The 19,160-nt window shown below is 42.9% G+C and overlaps 1 protein-coding gene across 1 annotated transcript; it reads right to left on the reverse strand.

The window, feature by feature from the left end:
- Nucleotides 1-774: 774 nt before the first annotated feature.
- Nucleotides 775-6,914, reverse strand: KCNA4 (potassium voltage-gated channel subfamily A member 4). Its single transcript, XM_084207909.1, has 2 exons — nt 6,289-6,914; nt 775-5,474 (listed from the first exon to the last, which is right to left on the reverse strand). Exon 2 carries the CDS (start codon nt 4,663-4,665, stop codon nt 2,698-2,700), a length of 1,968 nt encoding a protein of 655 aa, XP_084064035.1. The 5' UTR covers nt 4,666-5,474; nt 6,289-6,914; the 3' UTR covers nt 775-2,697.
- Nucleotides 6,915-19,160: the final 12,246 nt, after the last annotated feature.

Consider the following 19,160-nt stretch of genomic DNA (forward strand, 5'->3'; position numbering starts at 1 on the left):
AAAACCAGCAGAGACTGTGATGAAGAATAGAACTGAAAATGAAATTGATGATGTAACAAACTGCATCTTCTAGCACTCCTGAACAGGAGTTTGTCAGCATCTGCTCTCAGCTGTTTACTGAAGCACTCCCTTCATGCTGAGCTCTGTGGCTACAGCATGAATGCATTCTCAAAGAGTTTTCTCCTTTGCACCAGAGGTCTGAAATCCCACCCCTTATGAACCACCTCCCCTTCCAACCAGTCACTGCTGCAAACACATACTACTTATTTTCCCTAAGTTCTTGATTTACCTGCTCAGTGTTTCTTTCACTCCTAGCTCGTTGCCATGGTCCCAGGCACTAAATGCTCTCTGGTGTCAGGCAGAACTAGGACCAAGCCATTCAGCAAGAGAACCCTCGTGCCCTTTAGGCCATTAACTGCTATCTGTGAAAGAAATACTTCCAGTTACAGCTTTTTGCTGGGTTTTATAGAACACTCATCCTCACTGCTGATATTGCCCCCGTAGAAAAAAGTATTTAGCACGTTGAACTTGGGTGAACTGGAGTGAAATGTCACATTAAATTTTGGCAAATGCCTATGTATAAAATCACCGAGTCACTTCATTCAAAGCACAGCTGGAATTGACACCACCACAATAAAAAGAAGCTCTTTTTAATGCTTCACATCAAAAATATAGTGAAGCCTGCTCAGTGTTTTTTAATTAGGAATCAGACACTTAAACACACATTTTGAAGCAGGGCTCAGCACAACGCAGTCTTTTGTGTGTTGTCTTTTTTTTTATTTTTCTGCAATGCAAAAGAAGACAAGCAGAGAAACTTTTCGAAGAGACTCACAGAAAAACTATGAAGGCAAAACCCAACCATTAAAGAGAAGCCTGTGTCTGCAGCTCTGTTTGGTGCCACTGGATTCAGCAAACAAGGCTTATCATGTGTAATATCATGGATGCCCAATTCAGAGTGCATCTGTTGTTGCTGTAAGTCAGTAACCAACAAGTTCTCCCCCCTGCAAAAAACCCTTCACTCAGCTTTACATGAACATTGCAAACTACTGCTATTCTGTGGTGTTGGTAAGTCCTTTTTTCCTTCCATAACAGCCTGTCCCAGACCTTAAAGTGCATATGCCAATTTGGTTCAAGTTTTATAATCTGGAATGTTCCACAGTGCCTCTTCAAAAACAGTGACGGATTAATTGTGCCTTCCCTCGGTAATGGCAAGTCTGAAAAAGCCTTGTTCTGAATCTATTATTGATGTTGTATGCAGCAATACCTTACCTATCTCATTCTGGACTCTGGAATATACTGCGGGCCAGCTAAGCTTTACCTACCTGAACCTCCTAGGAAGGGCAGTGGGAGGTTCTGACACATAGCAAAACATAGCCAGCCTAAAAATCAGTGAAGAGAAACCATGGAATGCTTTCACAAGGACTCCATGGGACCCAATATGTTCATTTTGAAACCCAAAATGCCTGGTTTAGATCTTAAATGTTGCTTCAAATATACATGGGTGAAAGCTGTAATCAAGGGGAATTGCAGCACCAATAATAGCACATTATTAAAAGTCAGCAATCCTCAATTGTCAGCACTGTAACAACTGAGCATCTCATTACTTCTACCTGCTCCTCCCATACACCAAATTTCCTCAATACTGACAAAGTGCATGTACTAATCATAGACTCTGAATGCTAAATTAGGCAGAAGAAAAAAAAAATACATATAAATTAGGTTGGTATTTCTTGAGGGCATCAGTAGAAAACACCGATTTCAAATAATTTTGATTAGAAAATTTTACTTCACAATCCTTTTCCAGATCACAGATATTCATAATTAAAAAGAGTATGGAATTGATGTCATGTCAGCTGTTTTGCCATCAGCATCACAGAGAAAGAAGAAACAATAAAATATGATGCAGAATTCACTCTCCCAATGATTGTCATTGAACTATTACATTAGTAAACATTCACAGTATGAAGTCTCTTTCAATATATCTCCAGCATATAAAGTAGTGCAAAAAAGCATTCCAGTCATTTTGCCTTTGCAGTCAGACCAGGTTTAACAATTCTCTTACTTCATTTCTTTCATTATTAGACAACAAATGCTGCAATGCCTCCAAAGAGAGTTATAAAAATAAACAATTTCTGGAGGGTAAACAGCCTTTCCAAAGTAAATTTCCAGTTAAAAACAAGCATTATAGATTTCAAAAAAAAAAAAAAATTAGATCTATCTTCTGTAGAATATCTTTTTACAATAAATTTACCATTTGAAAAACAATGACTATGGTATCCAATGATTTATGGTAGCTGCTATTAAAGCACTGATAAATAGATAAATGACTACCAAACTTCATTGTTTCTTACATAGTAAATACCTCTGAATGCCAACTTTTACCACAGAGCTGTTATTAGTGATGTCGACAGTTCATGCACCCACTTTAAAACTGACTTGGTTTTAATAAATTTTTCAGCCTCATGTGCAAAACACTTGCATTCTAATAAAAATATAAAGTCTGAAAATTTATCAGATCTAGCAATCCTTTCCTCAAGTTGTACCACTTACTTGATATGTAATACATGTTCAGCAATGCTTTTTATTCATATTTAACCATTAAGTGGCATACTACTGTATGCTGCAGACTCTTGTTTGCATATTTTGTTATTTTCACTGCACTCTTTAATGCATAAATATATTTGGAAACGCTCAAAACTACACATCAGTTTCCACAGAATTTGAATTTACACAGTTTTTCTTCTCTGACTCGCTGCTATTCCCCGTGTCCTGACTTTTAGTCTCCTTTACACAAAGAGATTCTTTAACTCCTTCTTCCATCTCCAAATACTCTGATTTATCTTCTGTGGATGAAGATGATGCACTCCTAAATTTCTTCAGTAAATTTGTAGGGAGGTAAGGGCAACTGACAGCATTTTGCATCATCTGCGTGTGCTCTTCGTTCTCAGTTTCTCTGTGGTAGAAATAGTTAAAATTGGAGACAATCACTGGCACTGGTAAAGCAATGGTTAACACTCCTGCAATGGCACACAGGGACCCGACTATCTTCCCACCCACGGTGATGGGTTTCATGTCCCCATAACCGACCGTAGTCATGGTCACTACGGCCCACCAAAAGGCATCTGGGATGCTTTGAAAATGGGTGGCAGGCTCGTCAGCCTCTGCAAAGTAAACAGCACTGGAAAACAAAATGACTCCGATAAAAAGGAAGAAGATGAGGAGGCCAAGTTCCCTCATGCTGGCCCTGAGCGTGTGACCCAGGATCTGCAAACCCTTGGAGTGCCTGGAGAGCTTGAAGATGCGAAACACCCTGACCAGACGGATGATCCTCAGGATGGCAAAGGACATGGCCTGCTGGCTGCCCTGCTCCTGCGCCAGGTCCGTGCCCAGGGTGATGAAGTAAGGCAAGATGGACACAATGTCTATGATGTTCATGACGTTCTTGAAGAAGTGTGCTTTGCTGGGACACGCAAAGCAGCGCACTGTAAACTCAAAGGAGAACCAGATGATGCACACGGTCTCTACAATGAAAAAAGGGTCATTGAAGATGGTGTGCTCCCCGGCGTCCAGGCGGAGAGACTCGTTGGAAAGGCCCTTCCCTAAGCTCAGGGACATGACGAACTCCTTGTCATCTCTGAACTCTGGTAAAGTCTCCAGACAAAAGATGACGATGGAGATCAAGATGACCAAGACGGAGACGATGGCGATGCCTCTGGCTGGACTGGAGCTTTCCGGGTACTCAAACAGCAGCCAAACCTGCCTCTTAAACTCATTCTCCGGCAAAACCTTCTCCTCTTCCTCTTTGACGAAACCTTCGTCCTCCCTGAACTTGAGCATGGCCTCCTCCCCGAGCTGGTAGAACTTCACCTCCTCAGAGAAGATGTCAAAGGGTACATTGACCGGCCTCTTCAGCCGGCCGCCACTCTGGTAGTAGTACAGGATAGCGTCGAAGCTGGGCCGGTTCCTGTCGAAGAAGTACTCGTTCCTGAGAGGATCGAAGTACCTGCCCCTCTTGGCCGGGTCCCCCAGCAGCGTCTCCGGGAACTGGGCCAAGGTCTTCAGCTGGGTCTCGAAGCGCAGCCCCGACACGTTGATCACCACGCGCTCGCAGCACTCGTACTCGCTGTAGCGGACGGAGCTGTAACCCCCGGGGCCGCCCCCGTCATCGGGCGGCTGGTCCGAGTACGAAAACTCATCCTCCCCGTACTCGTCGCTGTAGTAGAGCTTCCCTTCCTCCTCGTCGTCCTCGTCCTCGTCTTCATCCTCCTCGTCCTCCTCGCTCAAGTCCTTCAGTATTCTCTCCTCGGAACCACTGAGCGGCAGCAGCTCGGAGCAGGGGAAGGAGGCCCCGCACTCCCTGCCGCCCAGGTGGTGGCTCCTCTTCTTGCCCTTCTTCCTCCTCTTGCCGCTCTGCCGGCGGGGCAGGCCGCCGGAGCGCGAGGAGGAGGCCCCGCGGGCCTGCTCCTGGTGGTAGTGGTGGTAGGGTCCCCCTCCGCCCGCCGCCCCACCTTCCACCGCCGCCGTGGCCGCCGCCACGGCCGCCGCCGCCGCCGCCCGGGACTGGGCCAGCCGCTCCCGCTCGCGGGCCCGCGCCTGGGCCGCGTATCCGTAGGGCATGTGGGTGTTGCAGCCGGAGCTGTCGGCGCTCACCATGGCGACCTCCATCCTGCAACTCTTGGTTTGGTTCGTGGGCGCTCGCCCTGACGAGGTTTTGCGTTATTTACAGCGTCGCCGTGACTTTCGCAGCCGGGAAGTTCAAAGCCATCTGCGTTCGGAGCGCGGTCCCCCGCGCGTCGAGCGGGTCAACGTGGTTGTAGCGCTGAACCTGTACTTTGGAAAACCGCAGAGCCGCATCTTCCTGCTCTCCAGAAGGTTTGACACAAACTACTGCTTTGCTAATGAGAAAAGATGAAATTTTCGGATTGGACCAGAGAACAGCTGAGACCTTGTTCTTCCATCCACCAAGCCCCTTTATTTTCATTTATCTCCTGCAGCCATCACAGCTGTACCTGATCAGAATCATGACTGCCTCGAAGGCTATAAAGGCTGAATTCCTCAGGGGAAAGAAAAAAAAAAAGCAAACCAAAGGGTACCTGTTCTCCGCAGATGGTTTTAGCTCATCATTGAAACCAAACGCAAATAGTCTCTTTCCTCATTATTTGTTCCTGGTAATGCTTTGGGCCTAGCACACTTACTGTTTAATGTCATTTCTTGGAGAGCTGAAGTTAATTCCAGCCATCACTTCATTTACACAGTGAGGAGGTCTTTGCAAATCCTTTCTTCAGCCTGTCAACAATGTCTCAAACCTGGGAGCAGCACCCAGGGCATCAGCAGCAGTGGTAAGAGGAGGAGGAGGCGGTGGAGGAGGAGGAGGAGGAGATGAAGACTGAGAAACTGGCTCTGAGGTCCCCATAGGACACAAGGGAGTGGATGGGTCACCCTTTGGTTATGGTCATGCAGAAGAAGCACTTAACCTGAGGCACATGCACAAACACACAAAAATAAACAAAACAAAAAGGGAAAAGATTGGATTGTTTTCCTAAAAGGTCACACCGATCAAATGAAACTGTGTCATCTATTACCATGGCATTCAAATCTTCTCCTGCCCACACTATTCACACTTCTACATTACACACACACCCACATCACATGCACAGAGATTTTGAACGACTCTGTGGGTAAGGATGTGGGTGGGTATGTCACATATATATAGAGACAGATACAAAATCCCCACCCATATAAGCACTTGCATCCATACACAAACATATGCATGCTTCTGAAACACCAACACACATAAACACTAATAAAAATACTGCAACACACAATGCATTCGGGTCTCTGAGCACATACGTAAGAGATACACCTACATATATCCACACGGAACATTAAAGAATAAATGTATCAAGACAAAGAGCTTTTGTTGTATTTGCAGAAACACATCAGATGCGGGAATGTTACATTTTAGTCTACAGCAGAATTGTGTTTCGATCACAATGAACACCTCGCTGGATTTAATTTGGAAACGGGCACGTACAATGCTCAGCCAAGTGAAAATACCGTGATATGTCAAGAAAACAACTGCAGGTGCACTGAAGCAACATCTACATGCAAGCACACACACCAAAAAATACCTAGCCCCTCACACCCCCCTTTGAAACAGAAGCCTCATCTATAGCCACATCTATTAATAACGAGAGAAGGTGAACACGAACTATTAAATGACGCTATTATTGAAATCGTACCTACGTGTCATGCAGAAGAAGATCCTAAAAACGCCGTTATACTTACTGATCCTAGGCAGAGAAATAGCAGCGCTGTTCCCGCTGGTGTAAGGACCGGGCGACAGCGGTGCCGAGGGGCTGTGCCGGCTGATCCACACTGGCAGGTGGCTGCGGTCAGTGCGCACCACAGGTTGGCGACTTATTTCTGCCCCTTCCAGCCGGGTGCCGGGGCAGCGAGCCGGAGAGGCGACCGGGGCTGGGCGAACGGGGCAGCGCCGCAGCCGCTCCCGCTCGCCTCGGCATCGGCCACAAGGCAACAACGAGCGAGGGTCTCGTCCCCACGGGGAGAACGAAGGCGCTGTGCGTGTGCTTGTCGTGTGTGCGAGGCGGAACGCAGGGGCAGGCGCGATCGCCGCTCTCCGCAAGCCCGGCTCTGGCGGCAGGTCCGTAAATCAGCGCTGGCTAATCCGTGCGCGGAGCCGGGCTCCGGCGGGGCTGGCCCCCGGCACGTCCGGGGCTCAGCCGGCTGCCGCCCGCTCCATCCACTTGTTGGGAGGTCCCACCCGGGGGGACGCGGCCGAGGAGCCGCCGGCCGGAGCGCGGAGCGCGGGCGGGCGCTGCTGGCGGCCGAGGCTGTCGGGAGCCGGGCGATGGGAGCCGGGAGATGGTAGATAAGAGCCGGGCCAGCCCGCGGCACCGCGCCCCCGGCGCTCCGAGCCGGCCCTGTTGCTCCGGAGCCGCCGCCCGCCGCTGCCGCCGCTCCCGGCCCGCCGCCGGCCCCTGGCGGCCGCCGCCCGCACTGCGCCGCGCACGGCTCGGCTCGGCACGGCACGGCACGGCTCGGCTGCTGCCCCCGCCTCGCCCCCCGCGTCCTGCTACCGCCGCAGTTATCGGAGTCGATGTGCCCGCGCTGGCGGACCGAGCTGTCCGCCCGGAGCGATGCTGCCGACCCCGGCCTCTGCTCCCCTGGGCGTGCCCTGAAGGAAGAGAAACGCTTGGGTCGAGGTCGCTCGGATCCGGGTTCCAACAAATTCCAACAGATTCCAAAGCCAAGCCCGGATCAAATTTCCCAGGAGGAGAGAAGAGGTGGCCGCACCTGCACGCCGCTGCCTCGCTCGGCCCCGAGCCTCCCGGCAGGACGAGCCAACATTCCCTCTACTCCTGCAGCCATCTCGCAAATGAAGCCAAATGAACTTTCAGCCCTAATTCTGCACCCGAACAGAAAGCCGGTCCTAGTTCATGGCCAGAGGATATGTTCGGCAGAGTTAACACCTCAAATTGCTGCAACGAATTCCCTCTCCCCGCTGCATCACCAGCAGGGTTAGAGACTGCCTGCTCCTTTTGCACCTAGGGAACTGAAGCTGTGGCACAGCCCACTCTCTGCAAGGGACGGCTGAGAAAACGCAGCTTGGCCATATTTGACACCGCACCTCCAACTCTGCCATCTCAGCACGAGCTGTGGGCACTCCTGCTTCCCCTCGAGGAGAAAGAAAAGACTGAATCGAGAAGAAATCAAAGGCAGGGCTCACGCCAGACACTTTGCCTCGAGGTGTTTGCAGCTGGAGACAAATCCAGCATGCACAGCAAAGGGGGTTGGGCATTTCTTTCATTGCCGAAGTCCTCCTCCACGGAGAAACCAAGAGAGCCTGGTGACTATTTCCCTTTAGATCCCCAGCAGCACAACCCACACTATCTGTGGGGGTCATGATCCATCTGTGTCTCTGCTGCCCACACCAGTTACTGCCCATACCCTGCATCCCACTCAGGTCAGCGGATGACCTGTGACTATGTAGGGAGCATGGGGGATCAGCCAGATAAACAGACTGGATGTCAGGCACCGAGTCTTGCCAACAGTACTGTGAAACATATAAATAGCACCTTGAGCTGCTTTTTTCAGCCATCACAATACTTCATAGTCAATATAAAGTGAAAAATATAGATCAATCACTAATGTCGTCCCGACCGCCATTAAAATACAATGTCTTCACTCAGCACAAAAGCAGTCCAAAATCTGGGTGCTTTTGGATGCAGTTAAAAAACATCTATAAATTCATTTCCAGTACCAAAACACAGATTGTTCTGTAACCTGGCACAGGAGCACACCGAAGTCATGGATCAAACTGCTGCCATCACTTCAGCACAAGGACGTGCATGAAGCTATAAAAATACCAGAGTTATCACAGGTAAACTTCATGGATAATTAGGAGCACCTAGACTCACTCCTTCATCAGTAAAGTTGAATTCTAGGGGCATTTTCAGAGTTCAGTCCCTTCATTCTCTAACAAGTCTTTTGTTGCTTTTTATCAGTAGGATTTGAACACCCTTTTATTTCTCTTTTGAGAGGTTTCAAGGACTTGGGGCAAAATCTAATGGCTTATTTAGCTTTTATTTCTCTTCCAAAATCTCAGATGCATCGTCATTATCTCGTGAATGCTATAATGAAAAGTTCAGTGGACATGTGAGTGAAAAAGACAAGTAGGAGAAGACCAAGCACTTTGGTATTCCTTTTTGAGCACCGTTATTCTTTCGGGCTTTAATAGCTAAAGCATGTTCTTGAGCAAAGATAAATAAACTGTGGTGTATGATTCTATACACACATAACTGACAATGGGAGAAGCAGAAGAGCTTTTTTGTGCCTTTTTAAATCCATTCTAATGTAATAGGGATCACGTAACCACATGCAATTCAATCTAGCTCAGAGGTCTTACTTGATCCAATTTTTAACTGATTTAAAAGCAAAAAACAAGCTTTAAGTATTTGCAGATGAATACTGTGACTCATTTCATTCAGCTTTGTATTTTCACAGTGCTCAAAGAGCAATGTTTATTTAAGAGCTATTACACTTCCTCTGCTCCTTCACATTGATAAGGGATGATATTATTGGTTGAACAAAGAGAGAATACCCACACATCACTATCTTTGATAGCAATGTTCTAGTAAAGGATCTCTAAGGTATGCTGCCACACAGATTTGTCCTGTTTTACAGTGATGTAGGTGAGAAATATGCATCTCAGCTTAGCTATGAAAAAATGCACAACCATTTAATACATTTCCATGCAAAGGGAACATGAGGTTTACAAAGCTTCATTTATGTTTCTGTGCCCAATATTAATTTATGCTGCAATTCACATTGACGGGGTCTGGCCTCAGTCCAACCCTCACCTCCCTGCTGTAATCTCTGCAGTGAATAAGACTGAACTACAGCTCAGTACTCACTGCACTTCCAGACCATGAATTATTCTACTTCCCCTTTAACCTTCTCTTTTTGCTCTTCTGCTCTTTCCTGTGCTTGCTTCACTGTTATTTCTATTCACCTCTCAAGGCAACACATCCAACTCTAAGATCATCCCGGTGAGATCAGGGGCTCCTTTTTAAACAAGCAAAGTGTTGTAGCAGTGGGAACTCGGGATAATCAGGAAAAAAGGCTGTGGTCACTACAGCATTTCAGAAACATGATTCAGAACTTGCGTTTCCACCTCCTTTTAGCTGTTTACAGTGCTAGAGACCCTGAGGTACCAAAGTAGCAATGAATTCTTGCCTCCACAAATAAGTTTTGTCTCCCAGTGGTTGTATCACTTCAGGAAGTTCATATTTTATTCATATTTTACTAACTAGGCTCTGTAAGACTCCCCTGTCAAAGAATCTGGCTCAAGCACTCTTCTTTTGAATATGACTGGCAGTATTTAATGAGACACTTGGCAGGCTAAAATACAGCCTATCCTCAGTCAGTTCTTCCACACACAACCTGTATGAAAAGCACATCTGTTCATTCCTTGTGCTTCAGCAGGCTAACCCAAGGAAACTGATGCTCCAGAGAACAGCAGCCCTTTCATATTTTCTCAGGAAAGTTTGCAAAACCATGGCCATTCACCACTGAGTTTACGATGAGCAGCAGTAAAAACTGATGGTATTTTTACTTGGGGAATGATTTCTTGTACCAGAGTATGGATTTACTCAGAAAACAGGATAAAAATACCACATGTGTTCTATTTTTGGACCTGAATATTTCTCCATTCATTCTGAGCAGACAGGGACTCATCTCAAGTCTATTCTGAAAAACGACAATAGCGGGAAAAAAAAAAAATGAGGATAGTCTGGAGAGAAAGCTTCTAAATGAGGACCCAGATTTCCAAGATACCCACAGCCACATCAATCATAATGCTGACATCCTTTTTCTATCCAGTATAACAGGGGTTATTTATCACCTTCTCCCCCCCAATAATTTGGTTTTAGCTGAAATGGAAGAGCCTGGATCATGCACTGCTCCTTGTTACAGATATGCCCAGTAGTAGTGGAAGGGTGGATCTGCAGTCTGGAAACTGTTATTTTAATTAAATCATGAAGGAGATGAATTAGTTTCACAGAATTACTTAAATTACCATGTCATTGGATTTGCTCTATTTCTGCATTTAAGAATAAATGTATTATTCTGAATACCCAATTTTCCAACTATGCTGACAGAAAGTGCAATGATTACAAAACTTGAAAATATCAGGTGCTGCTAAAAATCCCTGTTTGCATATATTTTTGTCCAGATCAGAAAACATTATGAGAGCATAGTAGATTTATTTCTCCCTGGGATTTTATAAGGAATATTCTGGAAAAAAAATCTGACAGTAGGATAATAAATAATGTAAATTTGCATTATGGTTGACTCGAGGAATAACTGTAAAGAAACATCTGTAAGACAAGATATTGTCAAAATATCTCAAAACTATTCCTGTTAAAATATATAATAATTGTTAGCTGGAAGTTCAGGCATCTCATGCCCCAGGAATGTGCAATAGCAAGATGTTATGTGAAGAAGCATGTAAAAGAAAGGAAATTTAGATATTAAGTATGGCATCAAACATAGCTTACCTATATATTTGTAGGTAAAAAAGGATATTTCTATGAAGTTCTAGAAGGTAGATGATGGTAAATTTCTAGTAAATATGTTTTTATGATTCCTGTTTAAGAAATGGGTAGGAATGGAAGACCTGGAGGAGGCAACTGTAGGATCAGACTGAAAGCAGGGATGCACCATTGTAGTTGTAGCGCTCCAAACCATACTAGAAGGCTCTACTTACACTGATTGTTACACATAAATTAGATGATGAACAGAAACTTACTGGACTAAGTAATTTCTTGCTAAAGATTCGGGGCTGTAACTGCAGTAGGTACACAGGTGTCTTGGGTCAGAAGGTAATGGCAGTCAGATGTAGCTTCCAGATGAATCTCTGGGTCAGAACCAGCTTCGTCTGCTCTGGCATCATTTTGTCACCCTGCTGACAAACACAGAACAGCCAGGGGAGACTTCAGAGAGAGTGGGGAGGAGAGAAGCAGCCACCAGACCTCATAACATTCAGCAGATCAACAGAGGAAGGACCACAGGCCTTTCCCTTTGATGTTTAAAGGTATGTGAGAGGTGATGCTTTCATGCCACCCTTGCTCTGAAGGGTCATTCTTCTCCTGATGTAATAAGGATGCAGAAAATTGCTCCGTGTTTTAAGAGGAAGTTCCTTCTGCTGGGTCTGAGTTGGTGACAAGTAGCAGAACTGTGTCAGAGTATTCAGATAACCAGGCAAAAGTCTGATTCCACTTTTTTCCATAATATGCAATCACAAATTCTGAAGGAATGTGTGTGCATTTTTAACAACCAGCCTTGCATATCTGAGAAAATATAAGAAAATTTTTAATAAGGAGGACTGTGTTGACAAAAATGAGAATCGTGTATTCGATCCTATTCCTAATGGCTTCAAAAAGAGATTCACATGTCTGGAAGTGTAAAGTGCCATGTGTATTGATCCAAACAAACTGTTCTCCAGTAAATAATACTTTCCTCTAGTTTATTAAACCTCTCTATTATGGAGATATTGTTGTATGATCTCAGGGGTGCATTAAGCACAGAGGTAAGAGAGAAGATGTTCCCAGCTTGAATAAACATATAGAATTAACCAACTGTAGCAGGGTGCAATGTTTAACTACTATACAAAGTTGGAGAAAAAATTAATTATTAAGATTATTAAATGAAAGAAATATTCTTGTGGCCAATTTTGAACTAGAAAACAGTGTAGAAAAAATCCTATAATATTATTTATTTTGGTATGCTACAAGGTAAACAACTGGTTATGGTGCTTTTCAGTGTGACATTTACTGAGGAAAACCTTTCCAGAAAGGAAGTGCCCTTTCTAGAGCATTGTCATTGGTCTGGGCTCCAGGGACTAGCTAGGAAACCAGTTAAAGTAGGTAGCACAAAGGCAATATAAAAATTGCTTTAACACTGATGCAGAAATTGAGTTACTAAAAATACTTTTAAAATTACCCTTTTGAAGAAGACCTGTGCTTCAGAACATTGAGGATCATTTACAGTAATGCTTGGGAGGGCTGAGGTGCAGTTAATGCAAGGAAATATTAAATTCTGTATATTGGATGAAGCATCCAGCCCTTTCTCCAGAGGAATGAGGAAATGATGTTCTAGAAATCACAGGCTGCCTTCCCTCACGTTCACACAGAGCTGACACAGGCAGGGGAGGAAGGACTTGCACCCTTTGTCTGTGCACAAGGCAGGTAAAACTGGGAAATACTTGCTGTCATAGCCTCATTAGGCTAAAAAGTCATCCCAATAAATAGTTTGCATATGCAGATCAGAAATAACCTGTAGAGAGCTGATGTTCTTTTGTACCCTGGTGGCAGAAGTGTCACATTCATATTTTCTGAAAAATCCCTTCGCCAGGATTTTTTCTCCTGGGAAGCTGAGAAGCCTCAGAGAAAAATGAAAACAATAATGATCTGATGCTTCTCCTGTGTTTTGCTGCTTTGGAATGTGGTTTGGACATTGTTTACCAACTGGTCATTGTTTGATTGATTTCATGTGAATTGTTTTGACTCTTTGGCCAATGAGGGTCAAGCTGTGTCAGGACTCTGGAAGGAGTCACGAGTTTTCATTATCTTGTTAAGCCTTCTGTCTGTATCCTTTCTGTATTCTTTAGTAGTTTTGTATAGCATCCTGTAACATAATAAAATATCATAAAATAATAAATTAGCCTTCTAAGAAGATGGAGTCAGATTCATCATTTCCTTCCTGCCACGGAGGACCCAGAATATGCCACAGCAGAGGAACTCCTGGAAAACACCTAGTTAATATTAGCTCAGTTCTACCCTATTCCTGTCTCATGTCAGTAAAGCCTCCATACCAACCTGTAAGTTTAGAGAACTCTTGTGGTTTTCAGCTGCAGAGTGCTACAGCAAATTTCCTCACATCTGTCAGTGTGGCAACTCTCACTGTGTTATTATGTGCCCCTGGGCATTGCTTAACTATTGTTGAACACGAGCAGGGACAGGAGTTTTCATAGAGAGATCAAAAGCCAAACCATTTGTAGTTGATGAATACAATTATCATTTTTATGAGAACCTGAGAACTGCTTTAAATTTAGCTACTGGAAAAATTGGGCATCATACCTGTGTCAAAAGCCTGTGTCAGAAATTAGAACATTGAAATTACAGCTCAAGAGTTAATCTTGGCATGGAAGCCAAAGGTTGAAAATCTTACTGAAGTGTGTTGTTAAACTCAGAGTTTTAAGTGGACCTAATGGTCCAAGTGCTTCAGATCTCTTAGGCTAACATGGATTAATTCCTTTCCTCTATTGAAGTCAAAAGCTTCAGTGAATTGTTCAAGACTAGGCCTGTGTAGCTAATTAGTTGGACCTGGAGCCTTCAGTAGCCTGCTCTGTGTTTAGGAATGGCTCACCACATTCCCCATGGGGCTCTCTAGAAAAGGCACACAAAACAATGAGCCACCTGCCTCTCCCCTAAATCCAACAGGGATAGGGTTGAACTTTCATTTTTGTCGATATACCTCTCCATACCCATTAACTAACAGAGCCTGATGCCAAGGAATTTGGTGAGGTTTATGGGGAGCTCAAGAAGAACGCTAAATCCCTCAGTGCTGGGCTGATAGATCCCCTTACCCAACTCTAAACAATAAATAATAAATAAACCAGCACTGAACAATGCTCTCCTCATGAGCACAGAGCCTCTCACAGGGGACTGTGGGTGTGCCAGCTGTGAAAGCCTCCTCTGCAGGGGCTGTGAGCTCAACATTCACCCCACTTCTCTCACCACCACTCAGTACACCCAGAAATGGAATAATCACTGAATATTGCCCACTCTGACAGCACAGCACTTCCTGGCCTCAAGTAGGAATGATAACTTGAGAGTGAAACCATTCCCTGAACAACAGCAATAACAAAACCCTTCCACACTCACAGGCTGCTGTATCATGGTCCTTCTAATCTGTTGGACACCCACTTTCAGGTGAAGTAATTTTTGTTATCAATTAAGAGTAGTAAATTAATTAATAAATTAATAGTAATGTTAGTACTACTGTCACAATACTACAGTAAATAGTAGTAAACCTTAATAATTTAGCGATGTATCAATTTAGTTAATTATAGCTAATAAATAAATAATAAAAAAAATTATAAATAAATAATTAAATAGATGCTAGCAACAGGACTAGACCTCCTTCTGGTTAAAATGACCTTCACAAGGCAAACTCCTGTTCAGGGATGTTCATTGGAAGCTTTAATAAGGCAAAAGCCAAGAGAACTAATTTATAAGAATCCAGTACATCTTCTCACCTGGACAGGCTTTTCATCCTTTCTGCCATGCTCTCTTCAGGAAGTCAACTTCAGATATTCTTGGGGAAATTTTATAATGCAATATCTCTTTTTTTTTTTTCCCTTTCCTGAAGAAAAATGAGGAATGCTAATTTTTTCCAGACATTTACCCTGACTCAGAGAAGGAAAATTTGAGAGTGTAGTGTTGATGAGAGAGTGCTCTAGAGACCAAAGTTCTCTCTTCAGCCATAGTGAAACAAGGGAAAAAGCATTCAGTTATATTTCTGGGTACTTCTGTGTCTCTGCAGCCACCTGTTAGGTGAGAAGGTTCTGCAGTTATTTCCTGTGTGCTGGGGTGAACTTGTACAACTCCCTTAGCCCCTCAGTAAGAGAGCTGCATTCACCAATGCTGCTGCTGCTGAGAGCACCGAAACCAAGCAAAGAAAACGAAGCTACTTCATTTACAAGCTCATTTTCTTGTGAGTCATTAACATCAGGAGCTCAAAATCTGCCCAGATCCATCCACTTCAATAAGTTCAAGCTCCGTTTTAAGCAAAATTTCTTTACCAGGTGAAGAGGGACCCAAGTGAATCTCTCTAACACAAAGCTCAGCTCAGTCTTCAGGATCTCTTCATAATTGCAATTTAAACATACAGATATTATTATCAAGGCAAACAATTATCAGAACCACAAGGTTCACTAATTTAGCACCACCAAGAGTCTTCCAATGGAAGGTGTTGCGGGTGGCCTACAATGTTTGTTCTGGAAAAATGGATGGTTTAATAAATATAATAATATCATATAGTAGTATGTATCATATACAATATAATATTATTATACTATATACATTTTACATACACTACATAATTGTATAATAATAATATTGTGTAATAAACAATGCTGGCTCAGCTGGGGCATCTGAAAAAAGTAGATTTGTGTGCATTACACCTGGAGCTGAATTCTAGACTCACACCTTGCTGGTGCAAAGTGATTTGCATAAAGAAAAGTTTAACTATTTCAAGAAATGTCCACCAGTGTCTTTTCTGTAGAGTGGAATAGGTACATTTCTGCTGCCCATGGGTGTGCAGAACACATCTGCACACATCTGCAGGGGCATCTCCACACAATTCTCAGCTCTCTGAGGGTTTCCTTTGTGCATCCTCAAGGTTTATTGAATGACCGAAGATGGGACCTCAGTCACCTATGGAAGAAAAAAACCTAAGTCAGAAAAATAAATCCATCCTTCAGTAATCCTTACTTTCTTTCCCACTTATGTAAAGAAGGGGAAAAGGATTCCAACTGTGGTTTAAAACCAAAATAATACAAATTCTTTCTGTGAAAATTCCTAATTTGCTCTTTTCTTTGTTGGCAAAGGGAAAGACAAGATTTAACTGGAATACCAATCCAAAGGTGGCTAAAGCAGCCCAGAATACATCTAGAATAGTAAAGGTAGGAATTAGCATTTTAATGATGGGAAGGTGAATGAATCCTGACAAAAGCTTTCTCTGAATACAGCCAAAACAAATTTCCTGTTTAATCCAGAAATAAAGAAAAGTACTTTTTGCATTGCTCATTTATGTCAGAGTCCATTACCTATCTGTAGGGCCTTCTTGAGGAAGAGAGATAAATGAGCAACTGCAGCTTTATGGCTTTATGGGGTTATTTATAAAGTCTTGGTTCTGCAGAGTGGGAGTTCCAAACGTATGTTATTTTACATTTGAGAAAATGTCTGACAGATCAGAGGGTTTCAGGCAGTTCTAGGACTTCCTTTATGTTAACAATGCACCCTGTCAAAGTAGTGTAAAAAAACCTGCCCTAAGAATTCCCATTATCAAGGGAACTCATAATTGGCTTTCATATCAGCTTTCCTTCTTAAAATAGCCAAAGCAACAAGGCAGATAATTGCAAAGTTCACAGAGAAGTGATTATACTCTGACTATAACAATCAAAATGCCAACAGACTAAAGATTTATTACACACATAAAAGGCTGGATTTTTGTTTATAGGTGACAAGAAAGTCAGCCTTAAAAATAAATAAAAATAAAATAAACAGTAAAATTAATAAAAAACGTTATTATTAAAAATAATAAAATATAAATATTAATACTAAATAAATAAAATAAAGATATTTATGCCACCCCTTAATGCATTCTACTGAGATTTACTCTTTTTGTTTGTGGCATTTCAGCACTTTCTATGCCCTGGTTCAACAAAAAAACCAAAATGCATCTTGCTGAAAGGAAGTGATAAGTTACTGTTAGAATCCACAATACAGAGGTCTCAGAACTTTTAGCCTGTAAGCCAAAATGTAAAATTAAACTCAAGATTTGATCTGAAACCTTAGAAAAAGCTTCCAAACTTAAGTACTAGAAACAAAAATGTAAATTTATAGTTTAAAGCAGTAACATGCTAAGCTAAACAAAAGAAAGTTCACAATTTGAGAGTTTAAAATACAAAGAAAATAAAAGTAGTTACAGAAATAAACAAAAATATTAAACTACTATACTGTTGGTTTGTGTCATAGCATAATTAACTAAGAAAACTTTTACCATAATGTGTCCATTAAAAATATTTAAAAATTAAGTCAAAAACATAAATATCTATATTAACAGTGTTTTATTAATCAATAACTCCTTTAAAACTTAGTTAGTAATAACTCCTTATTACTAACAATCTTAAGACCTTCTAAACCATACTATAACAATGTGAGCTGAACTTACCGTTCCTACCTATGGAAAAAAAAAAAAAAGAAAAACAAAAAAAACTCCAAAAACTGACATCATCAAAAGCCACTCAAAAGTCCCATCTCTAACTCATTCAGAACTCCCCCCAAGTAAATGATCACAAGTTACATTGCCTTTTTTTGATCACTTTTTTGTACCCCAACACATCCTGATGCTCCTTGCTGAGCTGTGCTGTAATTAACTCTTAATGTATCTTAATTAACGTATCCTTTTGCTCTGTCTCAGACAATGGGAAGTTCTCTGGAATGGTTTGTTGGAGCCCTGCCTGCTGAGAATTTCAGAGTTTCTGAGCTGGCAGGCACTGATCCCCAAGAGAACACTGCATTTGACCTGAGGCCGTGGAGAAGGCCTCCAAAATGGAATGACAGAACTGGGATTGTGGGTGTGGAGTTTGAATAGAAGGGTGTGATATCACAGGGGGAAAAACTTAGAGTTCAAGGGTTTAGAATATAGTAATATTTATAAAGCAAGATGGAGGGTTTAGGGTGGAGGCTGGTCCTTCTTCTCCACTGTCTCCTTTCTTCTCCACGGGTTTGGGTGGTTTTGTGTAATTGGATAAAAAGTCCGCGATGTGGGCACGGGTGGTTGGTTATTGGGTTAAAAGTAACAATAATTCAGGTGTCATTCCTTAATTGGTCAGTTTGGCCTTAAAAGGCCTTGCAGAGAGAGATAGTTAGCCATTTTTGTAGCTTTTTAGTAGAATGCTGCAGAACTCAGAGCTTGTAAGACTGTGATATAGGTAAGAAATAATAAACATTTGAGCCCAAACATTAAATACCATCTCGAGCACTTCAATCCTGACCTTGACAGAGGCAGAAAAGAAGCCAAGAATCAGCAACTCCTCTTGTGGAATTTGATGTAACAGCCATCATTCCTACCATGCTTTCCCACGGTTCTGTTCTTTGCACAAGCCTAGCCCAAACAGCAAATTCCCCTGGGCCACCAAAATGGCATTTGGTGAGGTTTTCTTCCAGTAGGATTCTTCCCCCCAGTCTTGCATTCAACCCAGAGCTCTGCCCCTGGTTTCACCTTGCTGTTTTTTTGATGTTGATGAGGAAAAGTTGATCTTTAAAAACAGAAAAAAAAATCATTGCTTTGAAAATTCATGAAGGTGACACGGCAATGATACCTACTTTCTAATTTATATTTAGCAACAAAATATGTCATCAGTCAGCTGCAATCTTCTGTCTTCTGCAGCTTCTGCTGAGAAACTAACATTTGTTAAATTTTGCCATTGCTATTAAGAGATGAACTTTGCCACTTCTTTTGAAAGGGCCATTATCTGATTTTCAGCAGTTTCCCTCATTTTCAAGGAATTTCTCTTTGGACCTTTAGTACCTTCTTTCCTTTGCTTTTCTGGGACAGAATAAAGGAACAGAAATATGAAAGATGTAGTATATCATTCCAAATATATCTCACAAAAAAGAAATCAGTAAAAGACACAAAATAATTCTCAGTATTTACTGAGAATTAGAATCAGTACCAAGGGCTCTGAGCCGTTCTCAGATGTAATTCTCTGTACCTGACTACTCTGGCACAAGTGAGAAGTGTTTCCCAGGCTGGAGTCCACTCATTAAAGGGTCTGTAGAAAAAAG

Source organism: Fringilla coelebs (assembly GCF_963513975.1).
Source record: "Fringilla coelebs genome assembly, chromosome: 6".
NCBI classification, from domain to species: domain Eukaryota; kingdom Metazoa; phylum Chordata; class Aves; order Passeriformes; family Fringillidae; genus Fringilla; species Fringilla coelebs.

Excerpts from the sequence above, each read along its gene's own strand:
- KCNA4 (XM_084207909.1), bottom strand. The coding sequence starts at position 4,665 with ATGGAGGTCGCCATGGTGAGCGCCGACAGCTCCGGCTGCAACACCCAC.